The 14601-nt window shown below is 39.7% G+C and overlaps 1 protein-coding gene across 2 annotated transcripts in view; it reads right to left on the bottom strand.

Annotated features, from left to right (window-relative positions):
- Positions 1-4042: 4042 nt before the first annotated feature.
- PPM1F (protein phosphatase, Mg2+/Mn2+ dependent 1F) overlaps positions 4043-14601 on the bottom strand; it is a 42300-nt gene continuing 31741 nt past the window's right edge. For both annotated transcript variants that reach the window (XM_073313627.1, XM_073313628.1), the window contains one exon: positions 4043-14528. In XM_073313627.1, the coding sequence (XP_073169728.1) occupies positions 14131-14528 (398 nt within the window). In that variant the 3' untranslated portion in view covers positions 4043-14130. The remainder of the gene's footprint in view (positions 14529-14601) is intronic.

Below are 14601 nucleotides of genomic sequence, written 5' to 3'. Positions count from 1 at the left end.
GAGATATTACTATTAACACTGGACATGCATGTTTACAGGGAAAGCACAAAACACCAACAAAAGAATTTTCAGAGAGATATAACCCTTGTACTTCAGGGCTTAAACCAACCTTTAATTAATGGGAATTAGGAAGAAACTTTCCCTGGGACAAGTTATCCCCTCCCTTCGAAATGTAGGGTTTCTTGCCCACTTCTCTGAAGCAACTGGTATTGGCCACTGATGGAAACAGGAGTGGATGGCCCTTTTGGTTTTAAGGCATGACAGAACCTAATTTAAAGATAGTGTCCAAACTGCTAGATCGTGCCTTTCTATGCCTTTTTCTTTTAAATCATGTCAGTGGCAGGCTTACTGCACTCACAAGTATCCCTAGCATAATAAACCACACAGGCAGGAAGGTATTAATGTACTATGAAAACATTTCACATTTTAAGCTTCGAGAGACAAGGCAAAAAAACATGAATGCAACATTGGCTGTTTCTTTGTTAATAGTGCCAGCGGGCACAACCAAAAACCTTTTTCGGAACTCTTTTGCCAAAAGGTAACAGAGCCCTCTAGAGGCAGGAAACATAAACAGACCCTTCATAAACCTAAAGGAAAGGAACGCACAGATGCCTGCAGCCTCTGTCTCTCCTGCATATCAGAGGCCTTGTTCCTCAGGATACGAATGGCTGCCATTGACTTCTGCAAGGCCCCTGGAAACTACTGATTTATTCCATTGCCTTCAGCCTTTTGATTTTAATGATGATTGTTCTTCAGCTGCAGTTAGGAACACAGAAATAATTAAGTCAAGAAAACCAGGCATTAAGAATAAACTTCACCTAAACAGCCCAGTCAACGTTGCTATTAAATGATTTCCTTGGCATTTTTTCTTTAGTCCCTCCCGCCAGGTAAAATCCTAGTCCTATTGAAGTCAAAGGGAGTTTTGCCATTCATAGCCAGGATTCAGGAGCCTAAGTCATTAATGCTTGTAAAGTGTTTTGAAATCTTTGAAAATAAGTGCATTTTACTCTGAGCCAGCATTTGTGTTGTTACTTCACTAAAAAGATTGCTAGAGAGAAAGAGGGCAGATATTAAAAATCTGACTCCATTAAGTGGGAAGTAGAAACTCAGAACTTTTGCCTATTGCTTTAAAAAAAAATCATATTGAATACTGGAAAGTGACAGGAGTGTAGGTTACCTTATGTAACAGTTTCCTGGAGGTATCTGCTATGCTGCCCAGAGCGTGATTTGGAAAGTACATCCCTTTACATGACAGTAGAATCTATTTCAGGATCAGGAAAATAGAATCTCAAACTTCTTACCCAAATATTGTAGCTAATCTGCTCCATTACAAACAGTGGAGTTAGAATAATTTCTTTCTGGATTATTCTGAATGAAAGACTCTCCTCAAGGGGAAAAATGTACCATAAGTGCTTGTATTACATGACCAAGTTGATGTTTTCCCAGACTTATTCAGAACATTTATAAGAGCTCTCTCTCATTTAATGTTTAAATAGCTGCTGCCCCATTTTAAACATTCTCCCCATTCTAACTGATAATTAAACTCTCTCCCATCTCCTCAGCGCACTGCCTTATTAGAACAGTGGTTTTCAACCTGTGGTTTGTGGACCTCTGGAGGTCCACAGACTATGTCTAAGACTAGAAAAAGGAGTCTGCACCTCCATTTGAAATTTTGTAGCGGTCCACAAATGAAAAAAGGTTGAAAACCACTGCTTCAAGGGAATGCCTACATTGCAGCTGGGAGAGTGCCTCCCAGCCTGGACAGATGGACTTGTGCTCGTGGGGCTTAAGCTACTGCGTGAAAACTAGTGTGGATGGAACAACTTGAGCTGGTCGGGTGGGCTTGAGAGCATTAGCTGCAGCTCAAGCTGCAACATCCACACTATTTTTAGTACACTAACTTGAGCCCTGCAGTTCAAGTCTGTCTACTGGGCTGGGAGGCAGGCTCTTGGCTGCGGTATAATGTCCCTAAGCAGGAAAACAAACATCTTACATGTGACAAGGTATAATACTATCCACTAGCCCATTACCCTGGTCAACTTTTGTTTGGTTTGCTGGAGCTAGTCAGCAGGGGTACCCACATCCAGCTACACCTACTTAATGTATGTTAGATCAAAACCCACCGTATTCTCTAGTACTTTATTTTGAACATTGCTTCTTGCTTGAGTGCCCCAGCAGTACACAGCTGTAGCTGATTAGCTCTGCCATTGCCCTGTATCAGAGGGAAGAGGTCAGCTGAAGACACTTGGCCAAGAAGAGCTATGGAAAGGGATGCTCATGGGGAAATTTGGGCACTCTAATAGATGACTTGAGAACAGATGCTGCTGATTCACTCTGCATAGGTGCAAAGCAACAAACTCTGGAAAAGCTGAAGCCAGGTACCAGTGAGGAGGACCAATACAATGACAGGATGGAACTTCAGTACCAAGATGCAATCCTGCTCTCCTTGAAGTCAGTATCCGATTGCAGTGGCAATGGACTCAAGTCCTTACGGAGGAGATTGGCCCTTTGGACACCCATTGCCAGGGAGCAATGGGAATGCGCAGGACATATAAAGTGAATGCAAGTTGTACATGGATTCTTTACTAATAGCAATCCCTTCTGCAGCCGTCAACGAACTGCCGCTGCTCTAGATTATGGATTTACTTGGACCCTGTGAAAGCAGGATCAGTCAGTTCTCTAAGACCACAGGTAAAGGCTCAGTGGATCACAAACTAGAGAATCTCTGCCTTAGGAAATTAGGCAATCTAGGTCTGGGTATTCGCCAGTTTCCTAAGGGTTAATGCCAACATATCCCCATCCCTCTAGATACTGCTAAGCCATCCCCCGCCAAGGCTGTCTTACTTTTAGCTCAACAATACTTCTGAAGAGCGATTACTTTGCTTTTAGAATGCGCCAAGCTGTACAAAGTGACAGCCATTTTCAAATAGTTACCCATTGCTCTGGCACTGCAGAACATTAGTCACTGGGCCAACTCAATCCTGGGTGTAGTTTGTGTTGCTAAGTTCAGGGTATAGAGAAGCAAAGGAAACCCATAATGAGCCAATGGCATATATCTGAAGACAAAGTTTGACTGTTTGGTTTTAGAGTACCCTCAGTAATAAAACATTTTAAAAATGCACTATATTAAATTATTGGATTTTTTTTTAACAACCATGTTCATTGTAAGAGATTTTCAAAACCACTATTCTCGAGTCAAAGGGTTGCTTGTTATATTTTTGAAGGCAGCTTTATGGTGGTCTTCACAATAGTGTCCTTTCATTCACAGGTGGTGGAACTGAGGGGGCTATCACCCCGCAATGGGAATATTGGGGGCAGATACATGTTTCACCTCTGCAAGGTATTTTGGGGGCAGAAGAGTGGGACCTGGCTACCTTTCCATGCCTGCATGTAGAAGGATGCGGGGGAAGGAGGATGTGGAAATGAGAGAAGGATCCCAAAGGACACAAGATCAGGCTGGTTGCCAGAGAGCAGGTAGGACTCCCTGGTCCAGTCCAGACCAGGCTTCCAGCCACTGCGAGTTCCAGCAGAGATGTTTGGCCCAGGAAGAGGCAGGAACACATGCACCAGCTCAAGGGGTGTGGGGGACAGGACAGGGTGCATCCATGCACAGGCACAAGTAGCTGAGGGGAGGTTGAGGACCACAGGGCACCAGCTTCCACTGCCATAGGAACAGCAGCAGCAACTGTTGGGATGCCTTTTCCCAACCTGGAGTCAGCTGTGCGCCCCTCCATCTCATCTCAGTATTTCCCCCTTACTTCTGCTCCTATCCTATGCCCCCATTAAAGGAAGTTTTCGTTCTCCCCCTCCACCTCCCATTTTCACCTTCAAACCTGTTCTTTCCTTCTAGGTACTGCGAGGGTTCTTTCCTTCCAGAGCTCCAGCAATCTTTTCCAGTAGAAAGCCTACTGAAAAATTCTGACAAGACGAAGCTGTATTTGCCAGCCTGAAATGGAAAAACATGATCTTGGAAGTTAGTCATATGGCTCAAGTGTTTTTAAGCCACTTCTGTGATTAAAATGAAGAAATGAATAACAGAATCTTTGGATCCTTGCAATTTATTAACACTTCAAAACACGTCCTACAGTAAGGGAATCTCTTGCCCCTACTCCCTTTGCTACTCAATCACTGTTCTGAAACAATTTAAATTCCTTGCAATAGGCAAATAGATACTTCAGGCACTATGTGAATACAAAAGTGACAATATAAAAACAATTAAACCACATGCAATACACGTAAATATATAAGGAAATGTAGCATCATAACAACACACACAAGCACTGTTAGAACAATTCACATAAGTGAATATACAATATGCATAGCATGTTTAATAACAGGTTTACAGCTCATGTACAAGTAATCAGTCAGCCTAAATAGGAAAGAAAAAGTCTTAAAATACTGGATAACTGCTTAAGCCACAGCTTACAAAACCTGCTGTATCTCAGCCTCTCTGCAACTGCAGAGTAACAGTCAAAATAAATAAGTGAGGACTATGTTTAAATGACACAACTAACAGATCCCTTATTTCTAATAATGGGTCCTTCTTGTTTTCACCCAAGGTTCATTAGCCAACATGCTAAGAGGAGGTTGCCAGAATAAAGCAATAGTTGTGTACTCAAAAACTATTTTAATACTGATCATAATTATGTGCATTTTTAATCAATACAAGTAGTTACAAAAGTCTAACATTACTGCTAGATGTCTGATACTGTGTTTACATTATATTATGTACCTAACACTGGAGAAATGTCTTGGTGAGAAGTTTGAAGTATACGTATTAGATTGTCTTTCTTTTTTGTTCACTTGGGGTGGGGAGCAAAAGGAGAACCGAAGAGGCAAATAATTCTCCTTTCAAACCAGCCTAAAATGGCTGGAAACAAGCGTGATTCCTCTACAGGCAGGGTGATAGCAAGGTGTGTCCCAGACGAGGATAGAAGTTAAGCAATATAAACCCTCATACTACAGGCATAAGAAGCTCTAACTGCCTGGATTTTAGATGAAGCATCCCCTATTGGCAGGTTATGGCATAATAGGAGATTAAGGTCTTCCTCTGAAGCATCTGGTATTGGCAAAATGTCAGTTACATCCAATCAATGGGTCATCTAGTCCTGCGTACTCTGTATGGTATTTCCTATGTTCCCAATGCCAAAGGCTCATTTGCAGCATCGGACCACAGATCTGTATTTTTATAGTGGAATTAAGTCAGACTGGACAAAATTATACAGGGCATCTGCACTGAGCCAATTCAGGTGGAGTTTATTGTCTAGAGTTGCACACAAACTTTGATGCTGGTTCCAAAAGAAGACCATTTTTCCTTTCTAGATGAGGAATGGCAAGGGAGAAGTGGGAAGAAAAGGAAAAATGAGGTGGGGATAAGAGGCAGACTTAGATCTCTTGAACTAAAAGGTAAAAATAGATGCATTGTTTATACTAAAAGAAAAGGAGTACTTGTGGCACCTTAGAGTCTAACAAGTACTCCTTTTCTTTTTGCGAATACAGACTAACACGGCTGCTACTCTGAAACCCATTGTTTATACTAGTATAACATTTCCTCCCATCACAGAGAATCTCTAGCAAATAAGAATGACATTTTATATACTATATTGCTCAAACCCTAGAGCAAACAGCATCATTAATAAATAGCTTAGCAATAACTAGAATCACATTAGACAAAAAGAACAATATGCAGAGGCAACTACAGAAATGGATTGCATTGGGGATCCCTCTCAGAAGCCCTTAAGATTCCTCTTGTTTTCTAGCTGTGTCTCCCTTATCCTTGAAGTCCTAAAGGACACCATCCTTTTGACCAAGGAATGGATAATACTCCCTTCACAACTGGCAAAAGTCACACCTTAACTAGGTCACTGCTGAATGACACAAACCCCTAGGAGCTGAGTGCATTACTTCCCATATCTTGCTAGGCCTTGGAGATCAATCCACCAGGGGAGGAAATACTAGGGTCTTCAGTATGACAATACAGAGCAGTGTCACTAGGCTGGCCAAATACATGAGTTATCACCAAAAAAAAGCCACTACTAGTGATATTAAAGTGTTGTTGAGGTTTGGTGCAATATGGCTCGTTACTTGTGAAAGCAGAAAGCTCTGGTAAATCATGTTTTAACTAGGGGAAATCTGCAGAAACAGATCCCCAGTCCTCAGCAAGTTAAATAGATGTCTGATTTCTTCATGCTAAAAAGTACATATCAGCAACAAGACACGAACCCCTGGGTGTAGGAAACTTGTCAATAAAATAAAGCAGACAAAATGCATTAGCTTAGAACAGTGATTTCCTTAACTAAGATATATTCAAACAGCACACTGCCAACTTTCTTCTAGCTTGGATTTTTTGTATTCCATTGTTTGTATTCCAAGAAGCTTGAAAATATTTTTTCTCTCTATTGATTTTGTCCTCCTTTATTGGAGGAACGTTGCATTTTGCAAAATTTCCTATGCTGCCAACACAGCTGTCTTTTGTTGCTGGTGCACAGGAAAGTAAACAATCTCAGCAGGAATGTGCACAGCTTGGAAAACCCACACAAAACTAGAACTGCAGAACAACTTAGGATGCTCACATGGGTTTCCTCTTTTCAGAGGGTCTCATGAAAACGGGGACTTTAAAATTGAACCAGAATTCAAGCTTATAGCGTGGATGGGACTAACCTAGTCTTGTCCATACTACAAGTTCTAACCCTTTTGGTAGAAATGGGGTTCTGGGTTTTGTAGCATAGACCTTCCAATGGTAGCATTCTGCAAACCAAATGGGTGCTTCAGCGCAGTAGTTTTCACCCTTCTCCAGACCAGGACTCTGTTACAACAGACATTTTTGGAACCACCTCCTCCACTAAACCAGAAAGAAAGCGGTGGGAGGTCACAACCGCCCTTCCTGTTCACAACCCAAACTAGAAAAGATATATACATAATAGATGCATGGGGAAAACCACCAATTATTCAAGACAGTTTAGATGATTTTGCATTAATTTTCCAAACATTAATTTTTGGATGAGATAAAGCCTGGGAAATTTCAACCCAAAAGGAATTAGTCCAAAAGTTATGAAAAACTGCAAAGAGGCTGTTAATTCTGTGCTAGTATTTTGCCTAGCACAGTGTGGCTAGGATATTGCACTAGAGCCTAAAGGCACCTGTAAGTAAGAACGGAAGTTTTAATCCAAATGTAACTAACAGCTATCTATATATATAAAAACCACCTGCAGTCTTCAAGTGTTAGATTAACAAGGATCAGAAAAATTCGTTAAGGCTGATTTTTCCCCCACACATCCCCAGAAGCATTTGCTTTTACTCAAATACAACACGTGGCAATACATAACAGTGATCCATTAATCTTTCAGCAATTGTAGAACACCCATCACTGTGGCATCTAAGTGCTAAGAATGGAGTAGCAACATTGACTCCAATTTTCCTAGCTTTTGTCTGTTAAGTTAGACCTTGAATTTTCTTTTAACATAGCTTTTTTAATCTTAGGAAGTTTCAACTGAAACAATCTTTCAATATATACCCTTCATAGACTTGTATGTGATTTAAGCAATTCTCTGGTGACATCTTAGGAGCCAAGACCTATTGTCCAATACATATTTAAAAAACACCTGTATTTCCTTGGTGGTCTTTAATAGCATCTCTGTTTGGAAAGCTCCTTTTAGGATTTGTGGGAGGTGGCTGCTACGTTTCAGCTCAAAACTATTCTTTTACTAAAATATCAAGTGAAAGTGCAGATTTCTAATGGAAAGCGCAGCAGACCTATATCCAGAACCCAGAAAGCAAGCACTTCTCAAACAGAGGACGAAAAAAACCCCCCACAACTTTCTTCTGGCAGTTTTAGTGTCTTTTTACCATACAATGCTAATAGCCCTGGGAATGCTTTTTTTTTTTTTTAAAGCAATATATCATCTGATCTGAATTCAAGTAAGTGTCTATTAAATGCTATTAAAGTCATCACTATGATTAACACTATTCAACTGCCAACTCTGCTGAAACAACTCCACGCCAATTACTCATCCTAGCAGATCCAACCCGCAATATCAATTCATTAACACACTTCATGGCATTTACTTACAGCAGCAACTGTGTGGTAGCCGATAACCTGTGTACACAGAACTGTATATCTCAGCCTAGTTCCCTTGCATGCAATATGTTTAGAATTCCACTTATCAGCATGAACCTCTAAGGACACAACAATACTGAGCAAGGTCACAGAAATCACCTAGGATGCTTTACTTTGACCCCATTCCTGACCCCACACCTCACTATTATAAGACAAGGTTATCACTCTAGTTCTGCCATTTTAAAAGTGTTTTTAATTTCTTCCAGCACTTGGTATTTCTCCATAAGAAACTGACATTTGTAGCTCTATTTTCCAGCCCACTTCCTTTTTAAAATAGGCACTAATAACACTTAAACGTGTTCCTGTCTTGCATGCTCTCTTTCATTCCTCTGTCACTGTTAGAGGGTAAATTTTACTTAATTCCCCCTCCCGCACTGTTCTAAAAATTGCTCTGTCTCTATATCTCTCTCTAGCTCTCAAAGGTTCTACAAAAAACATGTCAAACAGACATTAACAGGTTGTGACAGGAGTCCTTTTCCCTTGAACAACTCTCCTTGTTTACAACCATGAGTTATGAATTTTTGGTCCTTTTGTTTACGTTAGACCCAGAACATTTGTTTTATTAATTTATTTTACATTTCTTTCAAGGACTAAAGAATAAAAGTAAAAAGGATTAGAACTGAGCTGTTCAAGCACAAGGGAGACTTGTACCATATCTAAGCATCATGAAAAAAGCAGGTTTTCATCCCACAGAAGATGAGGCTTTTAAGTGTCTGTTGCATTGTTTTTAAAAGACTACATTTTAGTGCTTGGTTACTCTGAGCTACTTCTTAAAAAGGGACACAATCCAACTTGAAATCTATTCAGATGAAAAGTAGTTTCAGGTACTACATCTGCCCTGAGTCCCTCAGCCAATTTTTGTGGTTTCACATCACTTTCCCCTCCTTTACTATTGCTATGTAAAAGTCCCCAAAATAAGGGAAATCTGACTGACTACACAGAGGAAACAGTAAAACTGACTATATATAAATTGCTGTTTATATGCAGAAACAAACAGACTGACAAAATAAAGACTATATTCTTCCCGCTGCCCCCGTCTTGCTCAGGTTATAGTAACCTTAACACAAGAATGTAAAAAAAATAAATTTCAGGCAGAAATGTGATTTTTAATTTGATGGTGCCCCTTTGAACTCTGTTACCAGTATCTAAAGTGTGTCATGTCCAGTACTTCTCTTGATCAGACGATTATACTAGTTTTCTAGTACACTCACGGATGATAGACCCATTTCTATTTCAAGAGCATGTTTAGTTCCTGGCAAGCTGAACTTAAATTCTACAGAAAGATTCCGGGATTCTGCAGCCATTTGTTGAGGCAGACTAGGAATTCTGCAATAGTTTCATTTAAAGGGAGTTTAAATATGAAAATTAATAGTACAACAGGGAGAGTAACTCCCTGTGTTTAAATCTGATGCTGTTCCCACATGTTCAACATGCCAATTTCTTTTACATCAATGATGTACAACTGCATCTTAGACATTGTCACGGGTGAAGCTGCAGGTTTTGACAGCTGGGTAGTTTGGGGTTGTGGGATAATCAAAGCTTTTAGCTAAATCATTTAACTATTTTGCAGTTGATCATTTTATGTTGACATTTAAAGGTCTATCATTAGGTTTCAGCATTACCAACCCAGTTACATGAATAAGGAATGTCACATTTCTCAGATCATTTCAGGCTTTCTATCGTCTCTGGAAGAAGCCAGTGTCAAGGTTTGCATTCAGAGTTTCAAAGAAAAGCATAAAGTTAAGGGCTGGGTTTTTAATTTTGTTTTAATTAAAAGCTTACTTTCTTAAGCACAATTCTGCACTCTAGGAATTCACAGGGCCCTACCTATAACTCAAACCTATGGGTCTAAATCTGAGAAATTGTCTGGAATCATGAACAGTTTTATGTGCTAAGCTCAACAAGAGAGCCCAAGACATGTCCTTGCTGTTAGCTATAAAGGCAACTTAGCCTGCCCCCCCTGCCTCCCAAAAATAAAAATATATGCATTTTTAAAAGCGTTCACACACTTGAGACTATTCCCAGATAATAGCAAACCTTGGTTAAGCTGCGCCATACCAATAATTTAAGGAGGTGGCGGTGGGAAACAAATATGAAGAGAATGGTAAGTGCAAAGAAAACCAGGAAATTTTGAAGAGAAAACTTGTAAAAAGATCAAGCATTTGAACGTATGGAAATAAAGTTAAGATCAAATGACCTTAACTCCCTATCCCATTGCCCAGAGAACAACCAGAATTATATGATAACTGTAATCAGTCAATAATACACAGGATCAAAAAGAAAAAGAAGACTTATACAGTGAATGAAGGTCTGTGTCTTTTTCATGGCCATAGACAGGTCTCAGGAAAAGTAGAACTTTTTAAATGTAGATGAATAAGCAAAGGAACTCATTCCTCATGATCCATAAGGGGTACATATGCTACCAATCATGTAAGTGTCATATACAGCACGAGGATACGTACATATACAAAGCCTCCTAAATCAAGATAAAATGTGCCACTTATACAGAGAGCAAAGGATAGGTTTAAAGCTTCCTGTGTTTCCAATATTTTTTATGCATGTCACTCAAAGAGACACTCTTCCCACCTTCCTTTTTAAATTCCTGATATTTACTAAATGCTACAGGTTGAAGTTTTTCTTTTATAAAAATTCATTTATCAAATTTTGATCAAGGACAACTATTGATGCAGAAGTAGTTTCAGAGGTAAGTACTGTGTACAACAGGTTGCACCTTTAATGACAACAGTGTGTCAGTCATAACGTACTTGTCTACGTACATAAAATCTGCTAACTTTTTAGCCTGGTTGGTTCTGCTTAGATCTGTAGGAGCTGCTGACCTTTGAAAGCCTGTAGGAGCCTCTGTGAAGCTTAGAGGATGACATTCTGGCCCCACTGAAGTCAATTAGAGTTTTGTCATCCGCTTCAGCAGGACCAGGATTTCATCCAGAAATTCTCCATCAGTCCATGAAGATTCAAAAAAATCCACAGCAAATAACTCCAAATCAAAGTATCCGTATTTCCCACTAACTATGGATTCTGCTAGTCTAAGTCATTCATTGGTTTCTGCTTTAAGCTGAAGTCTCATTTTAGCTCCCATATCTGAAAAATATCATGTCTTAGCCACTTGATAGTTGGCTAAGATATTCTCACCTGGCAAGGAGCCTCGGTCAGAAGTTTCAGGTGGATTTGTTTAATTTTGGCAGCATTACCGGGCAGACGATTATAACAGAAAGGTAGGTACAAAGGGCTTGGCTTTTAAAGTGTGCCTGCTTCCCTCCATATCTTTGAAATGCTGTCAGAGTTCTGAAACAAAAACAGCAACTTCATGAATCTTCCAAATCTTACACCACCTCTATAAGCTATCCTGGTTTTGACAAAAGTAACAGTGAACCTGAGAGGTCCAAAAGACACAGATAGAATGCTCAATTTCTGAATATGGGGACTTGTCTCCTCAAGATGCCAAAATGCACTAGGTCACCAAAACCCCAGCAAACAAACCTAAGCTGAAGTTTCTGGGTTGCATCATTATAGAGGTAGGATATGACAAAGATTCACTGAATTATTCTTATAATCAGGGAAGTCTCCAAATTTGAACAGCCAGATTTGGCACAAAAAATTCCCTCTCACCTTCCACCTTACCTACCTCACTTGCAGTAAGAGAAAGCTTCTCCCAAGCATTTTAGAAGGGTAGCAAAATTTCTCTTTATAATAGAAAAATGGTTACAACCTTAACTATGGAGAGGCTACCGCCTTTCCATAATACATTAACAGAGCCACTGTCAGAGTTACTAGGTGGTGGAATATTCCTCCACCCCTCACTCATGGAGTTACTATGTTGAATTGTATGATCTTTTGGGGGTAACCTGACAAATAAATCACTTGGATAATTGAATTATCTTACGTTAGCTGATAGCTTATCATAGCACGAGCACAATCAGTGCTGCTCTGCCTCCTCACCCCACCTCATTATTTTAAGGCTGCTATCTGATCAAGCTAAGACAAATCTCAATTTTCCATAGACGTTTACTCCCCTTAAAACATTTCCGATTTAAAATATTCGGGGCATTTTAACCAACAGGACTGCAGTATGAAAACAGTATGCCTAAGTCAAAAGTGATGTTACATTCTCACCACCTGAGGGGCTGCTTTTCCTGTTCAGATACAAAAGTTATAAAATAAATTTGCAACATAGCTCTCAGATCCTGCTCATACAGAAAGTTTCCCGGTGATGGGAACAGTGACAGAATCAGACTAGAGGCTCCAGCAGCACTGACTGTGACTGTCATGTGTCTGCTATCTGCTAAGCAATGCAATTATATATGCACGCATACTGCGTGCTTGCACCCATGCATATGATATACACGTCACATAGTTCTCTAATATAATCTCAACTTCTCACCGCCTCAGAAAGTTACTGTATCAAAATATATATACAATCATCAATGCAGTATTGCCAACATCCAGCAACTGTGAGTCAGGCCTAACTCTTTTTTTTTTTTTTTTTTAAACACACACACTTGGGGTTCTTTTTATTGAAAATCTGCACAGTGATATTGGTGCACATAGGGTTTGCCCTCTACAAAACTGAGGGTTAGAATTTTTTTTAAAATGAAATTGAAGATTCTCAGGTAAATAACCTGAGGCCAGCTAGCCGGGGCCTTTAAGCAAACACCAAACATCAGGAGTCTCACAAACACCACAGAGTTTGGCAACACTGAAAAACAAAAATGTTCTTGGAACACAGTTCCTGCTCAATCATTCACAAAAAAATGAAAGAGCTGTAAGTGCATTAAAATATTTATATTAATGAAATAAACTAAATTTTAAAAACAGAACTAGAACATGGTCACCTGAATTTGATAGAAAACTAACCTTTCCCATCCTTTTCTGAAACATTTAAGGCACTTGAAGGTGGCCAGTTTTTAAAGCCAGACAACAAAAGTGTACATTTTTAAAATCCTATTTAAATAAAAAAAATTTAAAAAAATCCAGTAACACTGCAAAAAAAGTTCCCACAACCATAACGTTCAGTAAATACTCAAAAACTTTATGAAAAGAAAAAAATAAAATACTTCACTTTGTTTATAGCAAACCATAAAAAACGATGTGGCAAGTACAGGGCCTATTGAACTGGCAGAGCATAAACACACAATTTCTATGGACCCCTTACAAACACAGTCAGCAAGTGTCCTCTCTTTTCAGGTTACCAAATAGCTAATAAAGTGTGTTTGTGTCACAGAAATAACTCACCCTTACTCTTAAGTTATTCTTTCCATATCAGTCAATTAAATTAATTACCAGACCATGCCAGAGAGTAATTAACTACAGATTGCTTCTTCTGTTTAGGATATTCCTAGTTTCCCTCCTTAAGTGTTCCGTTGTATTTTCCCCATAATTATGAAAAGTCAAATGGTTCTTTAAAAGGATGAGGTTTCTATTATATCACCATCTTTCACAATTTTGTCTTTGGTACAAAATGATGAAGTTGAGAGGTCTCTGAGGGTATAACACGAAAAGCACAAGATCCCGTTTCTGGACACCTGATCCTCTAGAATACTGAACCTGTTCATGGAGATAGTGTGCAGTAACAAGCTTCGACTTGATGATGGCTTCTCTCCCCCACACACACCCTAAATAGGTAACATTACAATTAAACTATCTGCATGTTAGCTTTCTTTTTTAAGCACTATTTTGAATTAAAGCAGAACCCAAATAAGCATAATACAAATAAGTATTCTCCTCCATTAGCTTATACATTCCTTATCACCTCCAGGACAGAGGGACATGAACTGGCAACCTGGCAAACACTTTAAAACTATGTCCAGGGAAGAAGTAGCTGCACAAGTCTTCCAGCCTGCTCAGCTGTTTCAGGGGAAGAGGGGACAATGGATACAGTAAGATGAGCTCTGACATTTTTCTTTGTGGAATTTTGGTCACCTTATTCCTGACGTTTTACCCAACCTACTAGCAGCTTCTTTAATGGAAAGAAATTTCTTTAGTGGAACATATGAGAGTTAAGATTTTATCGTTGTGTGGCTGTCGCTCTGATTGTTCATCTCAGAGCTGAAAAAGTTAAAGGGTGAATCCTCTGCACCCTCATCAGCACTGAGGCTTTTAGGGTCTCCCAAGCAGTCTGCCAAGATGTCTGGGGGGTTCCTTAAGAAGGCCACCAAGACAGTGATGTTGTCACTGGATCCATTTTCCTTTGCTGCAGCCACCAGTCTCTCTGCTGCCTTGAGACCATCTCCTTTGTTTTGCTTTAAGTGATCTAGGACCAGATCCACCACGTCATATGGTCTGATGGCATCAAAGAATCCATCGCAGGCCAGGAGCAAGTAATCTTCAGAACCTGTCAGCTCAAATGAATTGCCATCTGCATTTCCAGAGATAAAGGGCTTCTGATATAGATCACCTAACAAGAAAAGATACAAATCTGATTGCTTTAATATGAACCATTGCCTCCTCTACCACCATTTCAATGATTC

This window comes from Lepidochelys kempii, chromosome 15 (assembly GCF_965140265.1).
Source record: "Lepidochelys kempii isolate rLepKem1 chromosome 15, rLepKem1.hap2, whole genome shotgun sequence".
NCBI classification, from domain to species: domain Eukaryota; kingdom Metazoa; phylum Chordata; order Testudines; family Cheloniidae; genus Lepidochelys; species Lepidochelys kempii.
The sequence above is the reverse complement of the archived record's forward strand: the minus strand, read 5'-3'. Positions and strand labels throughout refer to the sequence as shown.